The sequence below is a fragment of the Stenella coeruleoalba genome (assembly GCF_951394435.1).
Source record: "Stenella coeruleoalba genome assembly, chromosome: 11".
Taxonomy (NCBI): Eukaryota; Metazoa; Chordata; class Mammalia; order Artiodactyla; family Delphinidae; genus Stenella; species Stenella coeruleoalba.
In genome coordinates, this window is record NC_137157.1 from 37599511 (window position 1) to 37626257 (window position 26747).

General features: G+C 35.7%; 1 protein-coding gene across 6 annotated transcripts in view; it reads right to left on the bottom strand.

The window, feature by feature from the left end:
- The window catches only part of ACSS3 (acyl-CoA synthetase short chain family member 3), a 143833-nt gene that overhangs the window by 42265 nt on the left and 74821 nt on the right, over window positions 1–26747 (bottom strand). For all 6 annotated transcript variants that reach the window (XR_013830492.1, XM_079936886.1, XM_079936887.1 and 3 more), the window contains exons 8-9: window positions 13081–13232; window positions 2463–2566 (exon numbers count right to left, since the gene is read on the bottom strand). Coding sequence is in view for 5 of the 6 variants with exons in the window: in XM_079936886.1 (XP_079793012.1) it covers window positions 2463–2566; window positions 13081–13232 (256 nt within the window). In the remaining variant the exon portion in view is untranslated. The remainder of the gene's footprint in view (window positions 1–2462; window positions 2567–13080; window positions 13233–26747) is intronic.

The window sequence follows — 26747 nt, forward strand, 5'->3', positions numbered from 1 at the left end:
AAATATTCCTTTGGGCAAAGCTTAATCTTCCTTCAAATGTGATCAGGTTTTTGCTGATCTACCTCTTGGGGAAGTGCATGACCATCTATTTGATACGTAAAATATTACGAAATTCATAAACGTGCTAGAAATATCAAAATTTTCTTTCTTTGTTCTAAGAGTTAATGATAACCCATAAAGTGCTTGCCTTTCCCCCCATTAATCTGATATCACCTTAAGAAAGGTGAACAGCTGCAAGTATTAAACTTCAGTATCACTTTGCAATTATTTACCACAACATACAACTTTGAAAATACTGAACTGATTTCTTCTATGCAAATAAATAAAGATTCTAACTAAATTTTCTGTTAGTAGCAGACACCTGCACCACGTAGGATAAATTTCTTTTATAAAGGACAAAACCACTAACCTAGCTAGCTAGCTAGCTACCTACCTACCTACCTATCCCTATGTATGTATTTGTGTACTTTAGTTGGACACAATATCAAATGCTGTAAAATTAAATATGGGGGATGGAAAGAATCCGTCATTATTAGTAGAAATACACTGTTTTCCACAGTAATGAGCAGCCATTCAAAGCACACTGACATAATGTGTCTACTAATTCCTTCTGAACAATACGTCAAAGAAAAATTGCAAATTCATGTGGAACTCAGTACCCACCAGAGACCTCTTATGCTTGTTTCTCAGGATTCAGTGAGCTTTTTTGTAAGGCTGGATGCACTAACTACATACATCTGCACAGGCTATTATGTGCAACGATAGCAATAAGCAAAAGTAAAGGAATCATAATTTTATTTATTAATGTGTTGGTTGCCTTCAACAAGCTTTAGCATAGTCACCTTTAAGAGAGCCAGGGGTGGGGAACAGAACTCTTCTGCAAGCACTTGTGTGAGGTCACTGTGTATTGGAAACAAGTTGTATGTTGACCAGGAAAGGAAAACCACCTTGGAAAACCATCTTAAAGGTGATAAAATATTTTCCTCCTTATGCCCAGAAAAATAACTGTTAGAACTTTCTGGATGAATAGGGGATTCATCAAGTCTATAAACACTCTTCCTTGCAGAGGCAATAATTCTTTGCTTGTTTTTTATGTATTTTACGCATAGCACTGCTCTTTCTCCAAATTGAATCTTACCTTTTTTTATTTCCCGAATAGTTACAAATCTGAATTTAGATAAGAAATTTCTCCCTTAGCAAATCAAATTACAGACAACAGAAACTTTCTTTCTGATTTGCATCTTATTTAAAGAACATGTATTCTGCTCTGATCATTCATTTTATGTTTCATATTATAATGAATATAGAAAACACATTTTCCAAAAGAGCAATATCCAAGAAAATATAAAAGTATAATTTATCAGAATCAAAGAGTTCTAAAATATTAAACACTGAACTTCAGTTTTAGTCTCTCACTTGATCTTCTAGATCTTAACATTAGACCTAATTTTTGCTAGAATTTTTAAAATCAGACCTAATTTTTGCTAGAAATTTTATTAATTTTTTAATCCAAATTTGATGCCCTGCCCAAAATGCTCAGAAGATGGAAATTCTGAAAATACAAATATACAATTGTTGATCTAATTAGTTGAACTGAGTAGGACTGAACTGAAATATACACATAGGAAGTCTGTAAAGGCTCTGATAACTCACAGCTGCTTTCAGTGGGCCAAATGGAAAAGCCAACAAAATCACTACATTCGGTGACAAGGAAAACAGATTCCAGGTAAACTTCTTACTTTCACATATGTACACAATCATTCCTCAAAAGAAGCAGCAGAAAGTCTTTTTTTATCTGTACCAGAGTTTTATTCTATCCACTTAATACGACAAGCTGTTTCCCAAGGATCAATTAGTGGGAGGAAAACAGAGAATAAATAAGTAAATAAATAAATTACAGATATAATGATAAGCGTTTTGGTGAAAAATACATTTGTCTGTTGAGTGCTAGGCAGAAGAGATTTGATTTGATTGATCATAACAAAAGAGCCAGAGAACCACAGGAAATCCTATAAAAGAAACAGTGCTTTAAAGAAGTACTCCTGCAGCAGTGTGCAGGGTTATAGGAAAGCAGGGAGCACAGAGTGATGAGGATCATTTAAATCAGGGTAGATGACAGTGTGGCTGCTGCAGCTAGAGGCAATGGGAGTACTGAAGATGGGATGAATCCAAAGGGAAATCTGAGATTTAGTGACTCACTGGATATATGAAGCAAAGAGGATGAGAAGCAAAAGTGGTCTTCAGGGCTTTATACCCAGGGACCAAGAGAATGGTAGCATCAATGCCATTTAAGGAGACTTTTTAACAAAAAGATAATCAAAGAATTGCTTATTTCTATCGAAACCAGAACCACCTGATTTCTGAGTTTGTGCCTGATGGTCATAATTCAGAATTTCCTCCTATCCTTGCAGTGCCTCTGAGCATGTCTGCAATATTTATGTATGTGTTTGGAAAATGCTCACCAGTTTGCCACCAATGGTCTAGGACAGGTACTCTGAAGACCTTTTTGGACCATTCCAGGGTCTCCACGTCACATCGTTCTCCAGCCACAAATAATGTTTTGAACCTGAATATTAGAGAGAGAGTAAATTCAAATTATTCCTTGAAAATAAACTGAAACAATTTCATCTACCTTCTTTTAAACATTGTAGAATCTAATCACATTAATTCTGTCCGAGGAAAACACTGTAGAATGGTTGCAGAATGGTTAGAGGCATCATTTGTTTGGACGCGGTATAACTGAATGCATAGCACAGCACTGGAGAGAGATGCTTCAAAAGCAGAATTCACAGCTACAGCTTCTCAGTTCTGAGAAGAGCAACTGAGTTGATCTTTGTAATATATGTCATAGTCACCTAATAATCAAAAATGAAAAACCTTTTTCCTCCTTGACATTATCTCTGCTAATTTTAGCTCCAAATTTGATTGCTGTATTCTACTTAAGTCTATACACAAAAATACACTCTGGAGTAATAGCTAAGGCAACAAACATGCTCATAAATATGATGCACTTGCTCCTTCTCATGAGTTACTTTGGTAAAGATTATTACGATTTCAACACATATTTCCCCTATTCCAAGGACATATTTAAGAAAGATTAGTGATTTAAAAAGAAATGCCATTGTGGCCTTCTAGGTTAAAAAGCCTCCTATCAAAAGGAATGTATGATTACCAAGAGACGAAGAATCCTTTGCAGGGAACATCATGCCACAGTGTAGAAAGGATGAAATAGGAAAAATAGAATTGAGCTGACACTATTGGTGGCTCATTGAGAGAATGACTATTTTTTTCTTCTATTCTCAATGCCCCCATGGCCTGTCTGTCAAAGAGTCTGTTATACAGAGTGAAGTCAGAAAGAGAAAAACAAATACCATATGCTAACACATACATATGGAATCTAAAAAAAAAATAGGGTCTGAAGAACCTAGGGGCAGGACAGGAATAAAGACGCAGGTGTAGAGAATGGACCTGCTGACACGGGGAGGGGGAAGGGTAAACTGAGATGAAGTGAGAGACTGGCATGGACATATATACACTATCAAATGTAAAACAGATAGCTAGGGGGAAGCAGCCGCATAGCACAGGGAGATCAGCTCCGTGCTTTGTGTCCACCTAGAGTGGCGAGGGAGGGAGACACAAAAGGGAGGGGATATGGAGATACATGTATACGTATAGCTGATTCACTTCGTTATACAGCAGCAACTAACACAACAATGTAAAGCAATTATACTCCAATAAAGATGTTCAAAACAAAACAAAACAAAAAAAACAAAGAATGTGTGTATAAGAGTTAATTCATTATCATCAAAATAAAAACCAAAAAAATAAAAAAATAAATAAAAACTAATCAAATAAAAACCTGCCTACCCATCCTGAACAATGTAGTATAGCCACAGAAGATTTGTTACCCTTCCCTTAACTTACATCATTTCATGATGATCTGATGAAGATTCAAATATTCTCACTCTGTGCTCCAACAACATGCATTTCCTGCCTCTGCTACAAACATATATCTCCTTCTATAGTTGTTTGCTTCTTGCCTATTTCTCACAGTGCACTGTGAGCTCCTTAGGATCGTTCATCTTTATGACTTCGATATCAATCAAAATACCTGGGATTTTTAGGTACTTAAACTTTAAGCAAACTACATATATATTTGCAATTCAAGCTAAAATTCAGGTAATCAAATATGTATTCATTTATAACTTGCTTGAAATTAAAATTTGGATTATCAATTATGACCTCATCAGACAGAAATGTTACAGCAGGATGAAATAAATAGTAACACATTAAGCTATTAAAAGTAAGTTAAAGTATAAGAAAAACTAGTGTAAAGTTTTAAAGTTTAAAATGATGTTGATAGGGCTTCCCTGGTGGCGCAGTGGTTGAGAGTCCGCCTGCCGATGCAGGGGACACGGGTTTGTGCCCCGGTCCGGGAAGATCCCACATGCCGTGGAGCGGCTGGGCCCGTGAGCCATGGCCGCTGGGCCTGTGCGTCCGGAGCCTGTGCTCCGCAACGGGAGAGGCCACAACAGTGAGAAGCCCACGTACAGCAAAAAAAGAAAAAAAAATGATGTTGATACATCTATGATTTTAGATGCTATGTAAAAACAAGACAAAATAAAAATATAAATGCCATATTGTTGATAATCTTATGACTGAAAAATATAAACATATTTTAATTGTATTTTATTCAAACTATTAGCTTCCTGATTTTTTTTAAACTTCTGTGATTAAGAATATTATGCATTTCTAGGGTAAATGAGGAACAAGTGATGCCATTTGGAGACGCAGGCCTGGGCCTTGTCATGAAGGAGCTTATAGAGTTTTCTAAGAAATTTGGATTTCTCCATGAAGGTGGTGAGAAGCTAATTAAAGCCAATTAAAGCATATGGTATTTGTTTTTCTCTTTCTCACTTACTTCACTCTGTATGACAGACTCTAGGTCCATCCACCTCACTACAAATAACTCAATTTCATTTCTTTTTATGGCTGAGTATGCTAACACATATATATGGAATCTAAGAAAAAAAAAAGGTCATGAAGAACCTAGGGGTAAGACGGGAATAAAGACACAGACCTACTAGAGAATGGACTGAGGATATGGGGAGGGGGAAGGGTAAGCTGTGACAAAGTGGCATGGACATACATACACTACCAAATGTAAAATAGATAGCTAGTGGGAAGCAGTCGCATAGCACAGGGAGATCAGCTGGGTGGTTTGTGACCACCTAGAGGGGTAGGATAGGGAGGGTGGGAGGGAGGGAGACGCAAGAGGGAAGAGATATGGGAACATATGTATATGTATAACTGATTCACTTTGTTATAAAGCAGAAACTAACACACCATTGTAAAGTAATTATACTCCAATAAAGATGTTAAAAAAAAAAAAGCTAATTAAAGATTTTAAGCAGGAGAGTGGCACAGTGAGATTTTTGCTTTAGGAAGACGCCACTGGCAGGAGTGGGGAGGACAGAAGGAAGGTCAGGACAGGAGCCCAGGGGACCTGGCTTTGGGAGGCTGCTGCCATCACAGAGATGGTGAGACTTGAACCCAGGCAGCCCCCGGGGACCCCCGGGGAAAAAAAGCGGAGGTGGAGACGGGGGATAATCTAGGAGGTCTGAGCAACGGGACTTGTTACCACTGACAGTTCCCGTTTCCTTGAAAAGCCTTTTAGGAATACGTTGTATGTCACTGGAAGAAGAAAAACCAACACATAAATAAACCAAAAACCCAAACTCTCAAATACCTGACCCTAAATAAAAGTAACATTAAAGAAAACATGATTAGGAGGAAAACACGGCTATCCATGACAAATTGTAGAAGCAAAAAAGACTGAAAATGTCCACTATTGCTTGCTTTTGTGCTGCCTCAAACTGTACTAAACAGATACCTTTAACGACTGATCATTGATACATGCTTCACACTTTATCAATAGATTAACTTTAAAATACCATATTGCTGTTGTATAATATCACAGGAAATTTGAAGAACAGAAAGAACACACACACCTATATGTGCATATTGGGATTTTTGTTGTATTTTTGCCGTTTATGACTACAAGGGGTTTCAAGCATGGTTTTCTTACTAACCAACAGAGGAGCTATTCTTTGTATTTCATTGAAGGTGTAATCATTTTCTGGAGCATATTGTACCTTTTCCACCTTCTTTCTTTGTAATAGCACATGTATAACAGAATTTATTAGTCCCAAATTTTTCTTTAAGGGCAGAAGTAAATTTCCAATAGTTTGCTGTCTGAAAAAAAAAGAATATTGTGCATTTGGATGATTTGTATTAAAATTTGTAAAATGCTAGGTTTGGCTGATTCTAACAGTACAGGCAAAGAACAACCAAAAGGAAGAGTTTTGTGGATATCAGAGGTCACATTTCCATCACCTGCCAAGCCACAGATTACTTCAAAGAGCTCTGGACGATCCATACAGTCATGTGATTAGTTTATATATGAAACTTAATACCTAGAATTTCAAAACTATTTATTAATGAAAATGTAATGCAAAATGTTGTCACTTAAAAAATGTTAGCACACCATATAAAATAATATTTGGCTAATCCAGGGATAATTCATACCTGATATTACCAGCATTTTTACAAGTTTTAATTAATTTTTGGGCTTTTTTTCCCTAGCCAAGTAAACTATTAATTTAAATAATTGATTGTAATAATGAAAAACCATGCATAGCACTGATTCCTTATCTCATGATAAATTTCAGCATTATATATCTTTAAACGTAGTAGTATTATTGTTTTGCATTACATTTCTATTGCCTTTCTTCTTATCTTTTAATTACATTAGTATCATCATGATAGCAATCTTCATAATGGTGCTAATAAGCAAAATAGAAAGGTGTGATATTCAATAAAGAATAGTAAAAGTGGTGTCTGCCTTCTCTGCAAGTCAGAAAAAAATCCCTCCATTTCCATTAAAATCACTTTACTATTTACCAAAAGCAGAGGAAAATTCTGGGGCTCATTGGTAATTTAGAAAAACATCAAATAGTATAGATGATCCCCTTTCCCTAAATACACTAGAAACTATCACTCTACTTTTGTATTAAAGTTCCTAAAACTGCCCCAAAGTTATTATTTTTCTCAATTACAGACTTCAAATTGTATAATATTAATGAGTATAAACACATTATAAACAAAGATAAAATTCAGGAATAAGACATGACTGACAATTTAAAATCTTCTAATAAATATTTAATCCAATATTACTTAACACCTAATTCCTCCCAACAAACAAAACCATGATATGTAATTTTATATTTTTATAACCAAATGATTACTTAAAAACTCTTAGTATAAATCTATAATTGAAAGATAAATTATAAGATAGTTTAAAGATAAACTCATGCCTAAGAGCAAGAGTTAGATTCTTATTTTGTAAAGAACATTTAGTCCTTTAGGCTTGCAAAAAAGGAACTGAAACATTTTTCAACAGTGACATTTCTCATTAATGACCTTGCCATTATTTTATTAATATTACAAACAGATAAATGCCCCATATTAAAAAATTTAAAAATATATTTTTGTTTACAAATTCATTTCATAAAAGTGAATGGGGAGCTAGTGTTTAATGCGGACAGAGTTTCAGTTTAGAAGGTGAAATATTTGGGAGATGGATGATGGTGACAGTTGCACAACAGTGTGAATGTACTTAGTGTCACTGAACTGTACAGTTAAATATGGTTTAAATAGTATGTTTTATATTATGTGACTTTTACCACAATAAAAAAAAATTGTTTTAAGTGAAAATTAGCCATTTTTCACAGTAATTTGGATTCTCCGGAGAGTAAATTTACCCATATTAATTATATATGTCCTGTCTCTGCACTGTACAATATGGTCGCTTCCAGCCACCTCTGGCTATTTAAAATTTAAATTAGTTAAAATTGAAAAAAATTAAAAATATCAATTTCTTCATAGTATTAACCTTTTGTCAAGAGTTCAGTAGTGACATGTGGCTGGCACCTACTATATTGTAGACATCAGTTTTATTGGAGAATGTTTCCCTAGATTGTTATATACTAATTCAATATATGGGAGATGCTCTGATAATGGTAACACATGGAAAGATGAATCTACTTCCAGATGAATAATACTAAAAGGATAAACAAAATGATAATATACAATACCCAGAGTAGAAAAAAGGGGGAGAGAGATTAATGTGAATGAGACCTATATCTCTTTCCCCAATTCTATATAAAATTGAGTATAATTCAAGACTCAAATTAACTTGAAAATTAAGCAAAAAGGGAAACAGAAAAATGGTTATGTTGTTAAATTAATTTTATTCCAAAATACACAGGAAGCTGCATAGTAATGGATAAAAAGCCAAAGATAGATTATGGTGAAGAATTCTGAGGTAATAAAGTTAGGGCAGAAGAAAACTAAAATGAATATTTCTTTCAAGGTCCATAAACTACCAAACAAGAGAATATTACTCTTCACTTGTGCCAACAGAAGTTAAATAAAAATAGATTATTTCAGTGATGCCTCATCAACTCTAGTTCACACAACAGAACATCATTATTTTTTTCCATCAACGTCCCTGTGGTTATTTCCATCTTTCCTTCATTCTGTTTTCTTCTATTACTCTCCACTAGAAAATTCAAATTACCTTTTGAAAAAACTCTCCACCGTTTTGTTAGTTATTTATTGCATTTATTTTGGCTTCTGTTTAAACATAATATCCAATTATAATTAGTACAGTAACAACTATATAAATTCAACAACATATTTCATCAGTTTTTGCTGCTGCTTTTTCATATCCCATACCATTTCCCCTGTGTGCATTTTTCCTGTCAAGAAAGTCTCTGGGTTTTAAGTTCTCTTAGCATTGTCCATATGCACATTTTTCTATTTTGCCCTCAGTCTTCAATGAAAGTTTTTTGTTTAACAATTTTCCCTCAGAACTTTGCAGATCTTTCACTATTGTCATCTAGCATCTATTGGCATCAGTTTGGATTTTCCTCTTTGGTGCTCTGTTGATTCCTCTGGTAGTTTTTTGGATTTTATCTATAGCCTCAGTTCACGTTTTGAGATTTTCAAATGACCTGTCCAATGAGAATTTACTTATATTTAACCTTCTTAGTACTTGGATGGCACTTTCCAACTAGGATCCACATCTTTCTTCAATTCAGTAACATATTCAATTATTGGCTCTTCAACTTTCATTTTTTTTAACGATTCTTCCATTTTCTTCTGAAATTCTTACTAGATACATTTGTAGTTTCCTATTCTTCCCTCCAAGTCTCTTTAACAGTTCTTTCAGATTTATTACTTTGTCTCTCTGTTTTACATGCTGGGTAGTTTCCTCAATAATATCCTGTAATTTTTAACAGTCTTTCCTTGTGCCCATATATTTGTTTCATTTATTTAGTTTACACTATCCATTGTACTTTTTAATTTTTTCATACCCAAGTTTAGTAATTTTACATAAGAGTTATTAGTTTATGACTCTGATTATCCTTAACATACTTATTTTCACGTTTGATTTGGCTATATTACAAAAATAATCTCAATTGGAATGAATCCATGTTCTGTTGATTTTATTAGCATTAGAGTTCTTTGTGTGTTTGGAATTTTATTTCCCACACTCTTTCGAAATAGAAGTTCTTTGTCTTTGTTTTTTTCTCCTTCTCTCTCTCTCCTACGCTCACCTTCTCTGTTCAATAGGTTTGTGAGTGATATAACTATCCTCTAGAGGTCCAATGGCATAATGATGATTCAGAATTATTAATCCACAGTGATACTCAGGATATCACAGATCCTATTCTAGGATGACAGATGGGCAGTTTGGTTCAGTCTCTGGTTGCTTTGTCTCAATCAGATCCCTAGACCAAAGCCTGCTATATGTCATAGGCCCAGAAAACAACTGACAGTCATTGTTATCAGCCTCCTTTCCTGAGTGGGGAGGAACACCCCAGCCCATCCTCAATCACTGAGCAAGCTCTGACTCCATGACCCAAGCAGGGTAATACTGAGTCCCTTTACTCTGCCAATGCATGCTTGTACACCTAGCAAGCCTCTGGCGTCAGCCACCCTTACCGCTTTGCAAACCTAATCCATTTCCAGTCCACAGAAAAGTTTATTTTTCAGCTCAGCTCTGATGCTCTCCTTCTTGTTTTTCATATTATCTCTCATTGCTGTGTAATGGGGAAAGAAAGGCTGCATCAAAGTACAAGGTACTGTTATCTTGAGTGGAAATCCCAGCACAGAATTTTTTCTAACTTTACTAAAATTGAACTAGAAGATCATGTGAAAATAAATCACTATGATGTGACAAAAAAGAGCAGTGAATTAGAAAGCAGAAGATGATAATAATTTCTAAGGCAGTCTATGTTATGAACAGTTCCAAGTGCTTTGCATGGATTATGTACCTTTTATTTTCATTATATTCTTGTACTATTACTGCTCTTATAGTCCACAAAAAGAAAGAAAGAAAGAAAGAAAAGAACAGAGAGGCTATATAACTTTCTCAAGGTCACACAGCCAGTAAATGGTAGGTTTGAACCCAGGGAGTCTAACTCCAGAGTCAGAATCTAAATTACCATACCATACTGCCTAGTCCCAGCTTTGCCCCAGAGTAGCTTTGTAATCCTGGGAATGTTTTTTCACATCTTTGTACCAAAGTTTTCTCTACTGTGAAATGAAATCATTACACTAGATGATTTCTCATCTATTTTTCCAAACTCTAGTTGTCTGATAAAATGAACTTACAGTTCTGGTTAGTTACCTATTTCAGAGTACCCTCTTAAGTTGGGAACATCTTTAAAGTTATTTTAAAACAATCTTTAATGAGCTATGTAACATTTTAAAAAGAAAACTTCATCACTTAAAATGTTCTATAGAAGGAGAGATAAGCAAACTGCAAATCAATCATGAGCCTGCAATTACAATATCAACAGAACATCCATTCAGTAAGTTAGTATGAAATGTCTTGAACGTAAATATAAACTTAAAAGTATAGCTGTATGAGAAGACTTGGGTTCTCTAACTTGGGTTCTCTCTTGTCTCTAACCCAAACAACTTTTCTTGGACCTTGGTTGCCTAGTGAGATAGTTGGATGTTGGAGGTCCCTTCTGTTTCTAACATTCTCTTTAGTCCACAAGTGAGAATCTATCAAAGTAGATCAGTGAAGGTATTATTTGTACAGACTACAAACATATGAAAAGGAAAAGCTACACTTATGCCATGAATGACAAGAATCCCTGGGTCAAGTTAGTTTCCTAATTTACCTTTCATAGGAAGAGTATGTCCATGGAATTTAGTTAGGAGTGTGGACTCTAGTCAGATCGCCTGAGTTACTTTCTTTCTAAAGAGTTACTTAAACTCTCTGGCCCTAACTTCACCCATCTGTAAAATGAGAATAATCACAATTCCTACTTATTGTTATAACCAAATGAGATAACAAACTTTAACTGCTATGCCTAGCACATAGTAGGTGATCAGCAAGTGTTTGCATTTATTAATAGGAGTCATTTGAATAACTGAGGCTGTTTATAGAGTCTGCATTCCTAAATATCTATTAAAAACAGGTTCACATCATCATGAAAAACTTAGATGCCTAAAGACAAAGGGGCATGATTGGGGGAACTCATTGCAATTTCTCTTACCCTAAAATCTCATACTCCATGTCTATACCTATTAGTTTGAAAAAGTGATGTTTTAACAGGTATTCAAAAAAAAAAAGGTATTCATTCGGTATTGTTTGATGCTTTATATTTCAGGCAAATTAGAAATGGTTCTTGCCTTTACAGTAAAGGTTATCATCTAAAACCCATGTATAAATGGGAAAAGATGATGCAGCAAACAAGACACCTTAGCTTGCTGGTCACACATCTACATGCCCTGTAATCAGAATGCATTTGTCAGAAAAGAGACACTGCAAGAACAACAGTCACTGTTTCTTCAAAACCCCTGAATTGTCTTAAGACGTGGAGACGATACATAACCTCAGATGTTTTTACCAAAATCTATGTTTCTATGCTTTTGACTGAAATGGAGAAAACTAAGTTGAAATGTAGTGAATAAAGGAACAAAGAGAGAATGAATAGAAATATAATACAAGATTCATTTTATGAACACATTGTATGCTCATTTTATGAACACATTGTATGCTCGTTTTATGAACACACTGTGTGCTCATTTTATGAACATTTTACGTAAATCTGGATCCATTTTTTCATAAAACAAAAAAAAAGAGGAAAAAGAAACAAATAAACAAAACCACCGACCCTGCCCAAATTGAAATCTTCTTAATTATATCTGCAATTGCTGTATGATACCTGTTTTAACCCCTTCTTGGGCCATAGCAGCATAAAATTCATAACATCTGGCATTTAATTTAAAATATTCAAACTGACTTAATTCAAACCCACTTTTGACTTGAAGAAACTACAAAATACTTTTAGTTCATGATAGCAGTGACCTATTTCAAAAAGGTTCAATACGATTCGATGTTGGAAACTGCCTTGAAGACACAAATTGCTATAATTATCTTTGAATATACATATCATTAAACTAAAATGAATGGCAATAAACCAGCACAAAAATACCTAAACTATTCAGAGCACATTATTACAAAACAATAGAAAAATAATTTCCTTCACTCTTTCAACATAAGTAATTTGGACTGTAGTTTCCACGTTTTATCTCTATAAGTGAAATCAAATAATATTTCCCTCTATTTAGACTATTAGTCTATTTTCAAAAGACAGATGTTATATATATCTGTGTGTATATATACACATACTCATTTTAAGTTACTTAGCATTTTATTTTAAGGAAAATATATAAGCTGAGTAGTTTAAAAAAGAGAACTATTTTGATAAAATTTGAACAGAAATAAACAGGATATGGTATTAAAAAATATTCACAGTATAGTTAAATTTCCAACTATTTCAAAGATATGTTTAGAACAGTCATTCTTAACATTCAGAACCTTTGGCTCTTTCCATAGCGGTACTGCAGTGATAGAAAAAATATATAGGATGTTCAGTTATTCATTCTGATTGCAGTTTTTAATGTAATTTGCCCTGTGCATCCCGAGTTCACCTTGTCAGAGAGTACTGCTTCCCCAAGGCTGCCCCAGGGTCCTGTTGACGGATTGCTCTAATGGCAGTTGGCGCTGTAAACAAGGCAGCTACTCCATGCTCCGCGAGCACACGGAAGTAAGCGCCAGCATCTGGTGTTCCCACAGGCTTCCCCTACAAGGAGATGCATTTAAAATGTCACTGGGTAAAATGTCTCATATTTCATTGACTGTTCAGTACCTACACATTTAACACAGCAATATTAACAAAATGGGGTTCTCAACATTGAAGCTATTCATCTTAGTTTTAAAATATTCCCATGTTCCATCAGAAATAAAACAAACCAAATGCCCAGGCATCAGAGAGCCCATTTGCTCCAATACTGCATCCTAAAAGCTTTTCAAATTGCACTTTTCCTTTCATAAGTTTTGAAAGATAAAGGACTGGAAATATATATATATATATCACATTCAAATTAATAACATACAACAGTCTTGTATTTTCCAAGCAATTAAATACATTGTTTTGTCTGGCAGATTATATGAGAAATGTAGTTGCTATGAATTTCTAATATTAAACTTTTTTCATGATAGCTATTAAAAGTGAAAATAGCAATTCTCAAAATATATGAGAAGACTGAAAAATCTGGAATCACAGTGATTTCTGAGCAATGACCTTTTCAATTAAATGTGTCACTCCAAGAAAAGCAATTTCTAAGAATTTTTTTAAAAATCCAATAAGATATCTCAAAATATGTAGGTTTTCCACAGCCTCAAAATGACATTATGCATGTTCAAAGGATAATCCATTCATAAAAATTTAACAATTTTTATAGACTATACAGTTCAAAATGACACAAAGCATTTTTTAACTGATGTTCCTGTAAAGTGGATAATGAGCATGGCATAAATAATCAGTAATTCTGCAAAAATTCAAAGTGTCCCATAAAATCTATGTTGGCCCAACCCTATCCCCTCGTTCCTCAATACATTCTCATCACTGGTACTTCTCCCTTTGTTTCTAAAGTCAGGTGTCTGGAATGTTAATATATATATATATATATATATATATATATATATATATATAATATATATTTCACAGTCAAATCATTTTGGAAGGGGTTGGGGTAAACAGGTTTCCTATTTTGGACCATTTCTTGAGACTAAAAAGTGTTAAAGTACATCAGGAAATTCTAAGAGATGAGTGACTCTATGTAATATTTCCTAAACTTTGTCCACATCCCCCACCTGAGCATCCCATGGACCTTGTATTCTGGAAAACACACTTGGGAAACACTGAACTATGCTAACAAAAGGAAAGGGGAGGAGAGGGGAGGGGAGGGGAGGGGAGTGGAGGGGAGGGGAGTGGAGGGGAGGGGAGGGGAGAAGAGAGGAGAGGGGAGGGGAGGGGAGAGGGGAGAGGGGAAGGGAGAGGGGAGGGGAGGAGAGAGGGGAGGGAGGGGAGGGGAGAGGGGAGGGAAGAGGGGAGGGGAGAGGGGAGGGGAGAGGGGAGGGGAGGGGCAGGGAGGGGAGAGGGGAGGGTCAGGGGAGAGGGGAGGGTCAGGGGAGAGGGGAGGGGAGGGGAGGGGAGGGGAGGGGAGAGGGGAGGGGAGAGGGGAGGGGAGAGGGGAGAGAGGAAGGGAGGAGAGAGGGGAGGGAGGGGAGGGAAGAGGGGAGAGGGGAGGGGAGAGGAGGGGAGGGGAGGGGAGAGGGGAGGGCAGGGGCAGGGAGGGGAGAGGGGAGGATCAGGGGAGAGGGGAGGGGAGGGGAGGGGAGGGAAGAAGGCAGGAAAGAAAAAATTTGCTAGAAGTCAACTCAGAGGTCTCCCCAAATAAAGAATAATAAAGGAGTGGATGACAATATGAGGCCAACCATAGCCATTTAATAATTTTGATTCACTATCCACTTCTAATTGGATCTTTGCTAGAGCACTATTTAGTTTTTACATTTATTTTTTTAATAGTTACCCTTAATATTCTTTAATGTAGTTATATTTTCCTTTTTTTTACTACCTCTTTGTTATATTCTGTTGCTTCTTCTCATGCTTTTTTAATACCAAAGAAGATATTTGTTTCAACTAGAAATTCATTTTTATTATCACAACTATCCCAAAACACTTGATTTCAATTTATTTCATTACTATCCCATACAGGTCAACACATTGGCAGAGTATAAAAAGCTGCCAGACACAGTATGGCAACTCATGTATATAATTTAATGCACAAATTTTGAAGCCTTCAGCATATCAGCACTAACTGTATTATTTCTAACCAAGGGAGGTAAACATTTGACTTTTATTTCTTCAAATCTGTCTTAGGCACTGATCACCCTGTGCAGTAGACTGTGTCTTTGGAAACTTGACCTCACCCATGTAAAAATGATTTGTCAACTGACCTTACGCAATTGACTTGCCCTGTCAATGCTGCCATTTTCTTGACTGCTAAATAAGAATAAATCACTTTTCCAATATGATTCCAATAAGCTAAAAGCACTGAGGTAATATTTTAAGATGGTTTGACCTCTACTGAAGAAAGATATTTTATAGCCAATTAGAGTTGAATTCCACTGCAGTGCCAGTGTCATGGGACAATGATAATATACTCACTAAAGAATGCTATTAGTGTCATAATGAAAATGCTATACCATAATGACTACTTACATGGAGGACACAATTTGATGTATTTTATAGTGCCTTCAAATTAATTGTATCTAATGATAATGAAACAATAGTTAATTAGAAATAATAGTTAACAACTGCACTATACTTTTTATAGATAATATAAAATTACTGTTGCAATTCTGACCCTGCACCAAATTTCCAGCAATAGTACATTTATTGAACATAAAAAATCAAAATAACATGTCATTACAATTAGGATACTAACGGAAGTGATGCATAAAAGCTCACAATGTTTTTTGTAAGTCAGTTGAATTAAGAAAGGTTCAATTGTTTTGTCTTTTACTGTCCATGCCCCAGAAGACCATTTGAGGCAATGAGTGATATTTCCTTATTTTGGAATTATGTTAATATTTATATATTTTATTTTTTATTTTCTTAAAACTTCTATTTGATCTCAAATTATGATTAAAATATAAGTTACGATACATCAAAGAAATTATTGTTCCCCAAAACAGCCTGCTGATTAACACATACATTAGGCTCTGAATGATACAAACATCTCAGCAAGTATAATACAGCACAGAATAAGATCTTTCATCAGAAATGATTGTTTGCATACAATCATAATACATTAAACAGTGCTAATATATTCATTAATTTAATAAATACTTATTGGTCATCTACTATGGTCTAGACACTTTTCTAAATTCTGGGAATAATTATTTGAACAAGCCAGGTAAGGTCCTGCTCTAAGGGAACTTACACTTTAGTAATTGGGGGTGTGTGTGTGTAGTAATATTATTAAAAATTACATAGCAGGTGCTATAAACTATTTTGTGTCTAGTAAAGGGAAAGACTACAGTGATAAACGTAGGACCCATATGTTCTCAGCATCTATCACCACTAGCAGCTTCAGAAAACTGAAGCAACGCCAGTAAGCCTCTTTCATTATGAACTCTAAAGGCAGATGACTCAATGCCTTATTGATTTGATCGAACACTCTTCTCTCCTGCCCTCCTGCACATCATAGGCTCATGTGCACACACAGACATGCATGCACACATAAGCAATATGACTCCTTTATAATGCTTTTTAAAAGTAACCAGTAACACACTAAGTATGCTGAGCTGCTTGGAAAAAATGACACTGACTCCAGAACTTGCATATTCAGTAAGGGGCAATAGCCCCAAATCTATTCAATTTTAAAATAAGAAGATTCTAAGATTACAGGGATTTTTAACAAACAACATATACACCCAAAGCAGTAATGCAGTTAACTTAACATCTCTTTAAAACTCAATCGATGTCATTACCAGTTGCTTTGATTCCCTGCCTCTAAACTAAAGTCTACAGTGTTGATTGCTGCCCAGAAAACAAAGGCAGAAAGCAATCCCTAAATGGCAAAGCAGAGATTATGAGCTTTCAGCTGTTATAAATCATGACTTTTTAACATCAGAGATCTATAAAATATCAACTGCTTATATTTATATTGTGGTTTAGCAAAGGTACAAAGCACAGAGAACATGACAGTTCTCTTCAGATACCAAATATCGTAAAATTAACCTTCACTTATAATTGTCTGCCACTTACTGCTTCAATGTGTTAATGTTAATGGACCACAGATGTAAGTTCAGAGTTAGAAAACCAGGTAATGCCTAGACTTCCCACACAAGTTCCAGTGAGGTTAAGTTTTCAACACAGGAAAGTAGTGAAATACAACTTAAAACAAAGGTATATGTAAACATCAGAATTAAATTTTTGAGTAAAAAAAAATTGGCTTTATTATTAATCCTATGATTTCAGTTTACTCAAGGCTTGGGGGTCAACGGTACTTGTGATTTCTCAGATTTTGACATAAAATTTCTGAGTCAACTACAGTTTTTGCCTCTTTTTGTGGCAGGATTTGAAATATATTTGGTCTCTTTTTGAACACTACTTCTGAAAATGTCATGGAAGGCACGCTTTTACTATAGTTCTAAGGTGAAGACAGCAAAAATCCCTTATGGACTAGTTCTGAATTTCATTTCAGCATACAGGTGCCGCAGTGTCAGTTTATTTATTTAGGAAGAGTGATAAAATTGACAATAGCATTTGTTGAGTTCCTACTACATGCCTGGTATCAAGGGATGCAAGTTTGGACATGCAACATCTAAACCTGAGACTTGTTAAAACATAAGCAATTTTCCAGGGTATATTATTTAGTGAAAAAAGCAAAATGTAGAATAGTGTGCATACCATTCGTACAGTGCTGTTTGTATACAAAAAGAAAAGACACTGCTTATATATGAATGAACTATTGTAAACAAGAGATTGATTGCTTCCAAGTGAGAGAAATTGGACAGCTGGGAACAGAGGGCAATGAGGTTTGCACTCTTTACCCTTTTGTGAGTTTTGAAATATGCACCAAGTGCGTGCATAACCTTTTGTAAAGATGGGCTTTTTCTTTCCTGAAGTTCCTCTCGATAACTCACATTATCTTGTGCCAATTTTGAAAATATTACTGCTGCTTTAAAGCCAGATGGGATAATTGCCCTATGCCTTAAGACCCTCAGCCCTAAGAGTCTATGTTACTATAGCAGACTCCTTTTTGTTTGTTTGTATTGTTTTTTGTTGGTTTTTTTGTTTGTTTTGTTGTTGTTTTTTTTTGTGAAAAGGAAAGTTTGCTTTATTTTGGCTGCTGGCAACCACGGGGGAGGGGGAAGGGCAGACTCCTATCCAAAGGCCAACTACCCCCTACTGACAACCAGTGGTCAAGAGCTTCTATAAGGAATTTTTTTTTTTTTAAGTAGATCTTTATTGGAGTATAATTGCCTCGCAATACTGTGTTAGTTTCTAGTAAAAACTTACCTATAAATACAAATTAATAACTAAAAATTTATACTGACTAACTCATTATTTACTAGAGATTTCCCATCATTCCATGGGCCTCACCTATGAGAATATACTTTTATCTTGCTTTCCTTCATCGTATCCATACCACCATCTAATTTTACTCTAAACCAGTGATTGTCAACCCTAAATGTACATTAGAACTTCTTGGAATGCTTTTAAAAGGTACCAGTGCCTGGTCCCCACTCCCTGAGATTATGATCTAATCTGCCTTGAGACGGGGCTGGACAGTGTTATGTTTTATGTGTTCACAAAATAATTATAATCCACAGCCAGGATTAAGAACCAATGCCTAGTCCTTAGATATTAAGCATTACCCAAGGCTAGGCTATCTTCCAATACCCACCTGCCTGGTTACCCTACTGGATGAGCCTAGAATTTAACACTAACCTTTGCTGCTTTTTTCCATATGTTATTAATAAATAAGCCAATCAAAGTATTGGTAGAAGAATACACTGATAACTGAAATCTGATAATAGGAAGCCATCTACTGAGAAAATAATTGGAGAGAAATGCCTCATTGCTCCAAATTCTTTATGCCTTGATGTATAAACCAGACTCCAGACTGGAGATATATATATATGATTTGTAAGACTTAGCATGCTGAGTACAAATGCCTTATCTCCAAAGGTGGAATGATTAACCCCAGCTGCTCTTTCGTGCTTTCCAGAGACCTTTGAAAATTAAGTCTTAGTTTGGGATTTTACTTTGGTTTTATCACTGCTTGAGATCAATATATCTTTATCTTTTAAATGAGGGGTTTCTCACCTGAATTTCAGGGGGTTCATAAATATTCTTTTTTTTTTTTTTTAATGTGTATATGTTCATTTTCCTAGGGAGGGAAGTCAACTGCTTTTATCAGATTCTGAAATCCCTTTCATAACCAAAAGGTTTCTACACATATCCCTAGGTTTCTAGGCAAAATCTCTTCAAAGATTTTGTTTTGCTCTGAGAAACAGCTTGGATGAAGCGAGAGGGCAGATGAACAGGTAGATATCATAACATTTGTTCACTTTCTTCTCCACAGGGTAAATAAGTTTCCCTAGTCCTACCCTTTTAATCCACTTTTATCAAAGGGCTACGAATAGTCTCAAAAACCAAACTTAGTCGTCTACCTGAGGTCCACCTGTCTTTTCCCTCCTATTATTTTGATTATAAAAATTTGCCATTTGTGTAAGTCAAAACCAGTCGAATATCATCAATTTCACCTGGTTCAAATTAATGCTTTCTATAAACTTGTTATTTATTTATTTTTTTTTGCCATACGTGGGCCTCTCACTGTTGTGGCCCCTCCCGTTGCGGAGCACAGGCTCCGGACGCGCAGGCTCAGCGGCCATGGTTCACGGGCCCAGCCGCTCCGCGGCATGTGGGATCTTCCCAGGCCGGGCACGAACCCGTGTTCCCTGCATCGGCAGGTGGACTCTCAACCACTGCGCCACCAGGGAAGCCCCTAAACTTGTTATTTTGACAATCCCTCTTTACTATCTCCTGTGGTAGATACCACAGGGATGCAATTCCTCAGGCTTGAGTCCTTGCCTTTCTTCAGTTAAGAAGGACATGCTCTAGCTTCCAGCCTGAAAAAGTAAGACTTCTCCATGACTATATTAAGGGTGTGTATGTTTATCTGTAACTCCATCTAATCTATCCCTTTTGTACAAACCTTCACCTGTAAGATGAATAAAGTCTGAGAATCTAATGTATAACATAGTAACTACAGTTGATAACACTGTATTATATAATTGAAATTTGCTAAGAGAGTAGAACTTAAACATTCTCAACAGAAAAAAAAATTAATATGGGAGGTGATGGATGTTTTAATTAAGTAGATGGGAGGAATCCTTTCATAATGTGCACATATATCAAATATCCTACAATTTTACTTGTCAATTATACCTCAGTAGAGTTGAAAAAATTAAAATAGATCTATTGCTTTTGGTTTGGTTCTTCCCCTGCCTTCTCCCATCTCTAGAGTTGACCATACTGGGCCTTGTGGAGATCCTACCCCCAATGAATAAACCACTGCTTCCACCTTGGTCATAAAAATACTAAAAAGATGCTTACCCCCAAAAGTATTAATGGTAAGTGAATGAAGCAGAGCAATGGAACTGGTAATTCTGCAGACCCAGTGCTGAGCTAATTAGGGACTCTGACATATTTACCGTTCTCAGCAGTCAGAGAGCAATTATCACTAGGATAGCTGGTAGTTCAAGGCTTCTAGCAGGACTGCTTTCACCTCTGAATTCCTCCAGGCTGATGAGCAATCGCTCTGCTATCCTGTACTAGAGGTAGAAATTCAGGTTTTCTTTACTCACAGTGAGTAGTGAGAGACTTTGCTGTAAGCAGAGAAATTAGATGGCTTCTTGCATTATTACCCTAACAGATTTCTGCCCAGAAAGTAAAGTGTGGCTATTCCGTATGTATACTGCTATTCAACCTGAGGCTGTACAAAGCCTGACTCCTCCGTACATCCAATAATTTACCAGTACAACCTTCAACATGCTCCTATTTCCCCACGTTAAAAAAAAAATGAACACACAAATTTTCTCACGAAACTGCTCTGATCAGGGTGACGAACCATATCCAAATTGCCAAAGCTCTCTTCAATATTTGTCCTACCAGACCTCTCTCTGTAGCACTTGGCACTGCTGATCCCCCATCTTCTGGAAAACCTCTCCTCCACTGGTCTTCAGGACACTTTTCTGATTCTTCCATCGCCTCTCCAATTTCTCACTCTCAAGTTATATTGCTTTCTTTTCTCAGTCTTCACCTCTCTGCATATCTTGATCATCTTAGGGACTTAAATTATTAACTCTTCTACATCTCTAATTCAGAAAGTTCTTCTGAGTTTCAAACCTGACTTCCCAATATCATACAAATGTCTGCACAGCCCCTTTAAACTCTACATTGCCAAAACTCCTCCACAAGAACTGTTGCTCCCACACTATCGTACTTCAGTTGATAACTGCCATTAATCAGTTGTCCTAGCTGAAGACATCAAAACTATTCTCAACTTCCTTTTTTACCTCTGTCTTACAATATCCACTTGACACTCTAACATCCTGCCTTTGCCTTAATGTTCAGATCACTGACACCCTGGCTCTGGCCATCTAGTTTGCAATACTCAAGTTTCCCAATTGTTCATCTTAAGATTATGACTAGAGAACACTGCCTTTGGAGCCAGAAAACCTTGTTTCAAATCCCAGCTCCATCACTCTTGTGCCACTGATAAAGTTATTCAATGTCTCTGATACTCAGTTTCTACAGCTGTAAATCAGGATGCAAAAAATTTACCCCATGGGTTTGGAGACAGAATTAATTAAAACCATGTAAACTTCTTAGAGGAGTTCCTATCATCCAACACTCAATCCATAGTAGCTATTATTATTACTTGTACTGTCTCATCCACAAAGCTTTTCCTGTCTACTCTAGTCCTAAACTTCTCTTAAGGGACTAGTAGACAGATTTTTGAGCCAAGGTGGAATCCAAACACTGCCATTTACAAGCTATGTGACCTAAGGCAACTTATTTAATTTTTTTGAGCCTTATTTAGTTCCATCATCAGAAAATTGTATCAAAACAGGTTCAAGAATTTATTGTAGCGTATTAATGGTTCAATGTAATAGTTTCTGGAAATTTTTTCACATCTTCTATACACTGTAAGAAATTTCTTAGGTAGTGTCTCTTCAATTGGTTTGCTTTCTGTCCTTTAATCTTAATTATTCGACTATATTGTCAGTGCTTTCAGTGCAAGGAGTGTATCTGATACACTCTGCTTCCCTATCAACCCTAGCAAAATGTAGAGCTCACAATAGGCACCAATAAATATTGTTGATGGAGCTATGACAATAGCTGCACTTGCTTGTTCTCACGTAAAACACAGGCACACACAGAGAAAAATACACTCAGAAATAAAAATCTTTGAACAACTAGTCATGTGAGAAACCTAAAAGATGCTGGCATCAGCTTTACAATCTTTTCCAATTGAGATGATGAAATTATATAGCTGGGATCAAAGTAATAACTGAGTCATCATTTTTCTCATTCTGTACATACATAAAAGCTCATTGCCATTATACTAGATTTAAAAGAAATAAATAATTTTCTATTATATGAGGAATAAGGGAAAAGTCTCTGATGTGTGCCTATTGAGTGTACTAGTTAGCAACAGTTGTGGCTACTAGTATTAAAGAAGTTAACATACTCTATGCTGGAAAGAAGCAAATCTCTGTCCTTGAAAAGGGGATCATCAATAAAGAAAACACGTTAATATAGGTGGAAGTACAAATTTCTTGCAAAGAGAAGATAACTCTATATATGCAAGTGACAGTTACATTGTTGAAAAGAAGCCTGGGAGGGGCTAAGAATTCAGAACATCCATGTGTGGAAAAATACATCATAGGATGTCTTCATGGAGGTTACAGATCCAGTGCAGCACAGAGCAGACAACATAGCATTGAAGAAACACTGGGGATGATTTAACAAGAGTGTTCAATACAAAAATAATTTGAAAGTAGTTCAAAGAATTATCCTCAATATTCTCAAACACGAGACTTTCATACTGGAAAATGGCTTAACATTTTGATCCATGTATATACAGTGATAATAATGTCTCACATTTTACACAAATTTATATTGTACATACCGTCATATTTTGTATACATTTTATACATACAAATACATACAATCATATTTCTTTGGAGCTTTCAAACTAATTTCACATAGTCTTATTTGATTTTTATACAAATAAAGGAAAGTAAAGAGCTCACTTCTACACTAATCATTCTATAAAGAAAGAAAAAACTAGGGGTATCTAAACTCTTCCATCCTCCTATGAATTCAGGAAAAGAACATTCAGTAAGAGATTATCAAGCTGAATACTCTGAAGTTTTCAAAGACATATAGGCAGTTTAAAAGCCAGTAATGATAAAGCCCATCAAAAATAGAAGTGAAGGGTTATAAATGTTCGGATAATAACGAACCATGAAATGTGTTATATTATTTGCAGATTAAAGACTTCCAGGCCACTCTCATTTCACTCACAAGTTCTACTCTGAAAGGACAGATCCTTGAGGGGAGAGACCCCTGGGTTATTTTCCACAACTGCTGCTCATTCTTCAAAGTTGGTAGGACCAGGATCAACACATCTCTGTGTGCTGATTCCTTTGCCTGGTGCTTAGAAGGGAACTAATGGGCTCCAAAGGGAGTAGCCTCTAGTGTTCTGATGGTCGCTTCACAGTTGTGAGGACAAACACAGTTTGAAAGAAGAAATGTGAGTACCTGAAAATTCAAGCATTACAATGGCCGGATTCCATGGGAATGAATGGTTAGTGTTTATATTATAGAATTTTATTCTGGGAAAGAAAAAATTCATAGTTTTGAATAATAATAGTAGCTTATAATATCTAATATTTATTGTACAATTATATCCTGGTAACTCTCCTAAGGGATTTCAATGGATTAATCAATGTAATGCCATGTAAGAAAGGTACTATTAATAGTGATATTTATTTATTTATTTATTTATTTATTTATTTTTTGCGGTATGCGGGCCTCTCACTGTTGTGGCCTCTCCTGTTGCGGAGCACAGGCTCCGGACGCGCAGGCTCAGCGGCCATGGCTCACGGGCCCAGCCGCTCCGCGGCATGTGGGATCTTCCCGGACCGGGACACGAACCCGTGTCCCCTGCATTGGCAGGCGGACTCTCTACCACTGCGCCACCAGGGAAGCCCAATAGTGATATTTATAGATGAGAAAACTGAGGCTAGGAACAGTTAAGTAACTTGTCTGAGGTCAAATAATTAATATGTAGAAGTTTCAGGAATCATGCTATGGAAGTCTGAACTTCCATGCTTCCTCTCGAACATTAAAAATTTTCATTATTTTAGAATGAAACCTTTCTTCAGTAAATGCGTTTGGAAGGTGAGCATCACTCACTATGAAAAGAAATTGGAATTAATTCCAGAGTTAAAAAATTAAAATGTTATCAAACAATATATTTATACTAGGGAAAAAAAAAAACAACCAACTGACTTGGAGAAAATTCACAGAAGTGCAGAGCTGGGAGAATACGTGTCAATTCTCCAGCTTTAATGATGAAGAATTACCAAAGAGGGTGAATTCATTTGTCCAGGGTCATATAGGTAGATGAAGGCAGACCAAGATAAATAACATGGATATTCATATTTCCAGTCCTGTGACCATGCTACTACAACACAACTCAGAATCTTAAATCCTCTACTTCTTCTAACTAATGTATTGCCTGAGAAGGCAGAATGTAGTACGTATCTTCAAAGATAACTGTTGAATTATTAACAGACAACCATCTGCCCTGGTTAATCTAGTGAGGATACTAAAGAGTTTATTGAAATGGCTTGCTGCTATGAAATAGACAATTTGTGAAATGCAAACAAATATAAAATGAAAGCAAGCTTTCATTCCTTGATTCCAAAGAGACTGTTATTACATAAAAATGACAATTGCCACATCAAGGTCAATTATACCAACTGGTTTATAATTTAATGCCAAGATAGATTTATGGTGACTAATAACTAATAATCCACTCTAGGTAATAACTTATCCAAATTGATTTCTTCTTCTTTTTTATTTAAAGTACAATCTATTTTATTTTGTGTTATTTTTATATACAAGCAGTTTACTATCATTTTTCTCCATTTACACCTTTGTTGAGGTGTAATTAACAATTTATATGTATTTAAGGTGTATAACTTGATATTTTGATACATGTATACATCAACAAATAATCACCACAAACTAATTAATATATTCATCACCTCACATAGTTACCATTTTCTTTTTTCTTTCTTTTCTTTGTGTGTGTGGTAAGAACACTTATGATCTACCCTCTTAGCAAATTTCAAGTATGCAAAACTGTGTTGTTAACTATAGTCACATTGCTGTACATTAGATCTCCAGAACTTAATCATCATAAATAACTAAAACTTTGTATCCCTTGCCCAACATCTTTCTACCCAATAGCAGAAAAATATACGTTCTTCCCAAGTACATACAAAACATTCTCTAGGATAGATCATATGTTAGGTCACAAAACAGCCTTTACAAATTTAAGAAAACAGAAATCACTCCAAGTATCTTTTCTGACCACAATGGAATGAAACTAGAAATCAAAAACAGTAAGAAAATAGTAAAATTCACAAATACATGGAAAATAAACAACACACTCTTGAACTACCACTGGGTCCATAAGGAAGTCAAAAGAGAGTTTTAAAAGTATCTTGAGATAAAAAGAAATACATACAAAAAGAAATACACAACATACCAAACTCGTGGGATACAACAAAAGCAATACTAAGAGGTAAATTTATAGTGATAAACGCTGTCAATAAAAAAAAGAAAGGTTTCAGATAAAATAACTTTATACCTCAAGGAGCTAGAAAAAGAATAATAATTAAGCCTAAAGTTAGCAGAAGGAAGGAAATAGTAAAGACTAGAGTAGAAATAAATCAGAGAATGGAAAAACAATAGAAAAAACTAAAATTACAAGTTGATCTTTTTTAGAAGATAAAATTGACAAACCCTTACCTAGACTAACTAGGAAAAAAAGAGAAAAGACCCAAATAAATAAAATCAGAAATGAAAGAGGAGACAATATAACGGATGCCTCAGATATTAAAAGAATCGTAAGGGACTACTATGAGATGTTTGTCAGCTAAGCTGGTTTCTTGTTCAGCCACCACTACCATGTGGAAAGCCTGAGTTCCATTGTACTAGGCAATTGAAATGTGTGTACAAGATACATATTTGTCCATTAACACCCAAGCAAAGATAAGGAGAAAGACAGGACCAAGGAGAATTTGCTTGCCCTTGAGAAGATGGGTTGGGTTTTGATTTAGCAGATGCCAGGCCTTTTGAAAAAGGGGGCAAATAGGAAATAGAAGAGAGAGGCCAGAAAACATATGAGTATAAACACCATTTACAAACACACACACACACACACACACACACACACACACACACACACATACACACAGCAGGTTGCTAAATTTGTTTATATATGAAAGTTTCTATATTAGAGTACTGTTTGTTACATTCTTCCTCTGACAAAACCTCTGTACCAAGTACGTCCTGGTCCATATGTTGCTGGGGATAGGTCTGTTTCAATCAGCATGCATTAATAAAATAAATTTATAGAAAGGTACTGTT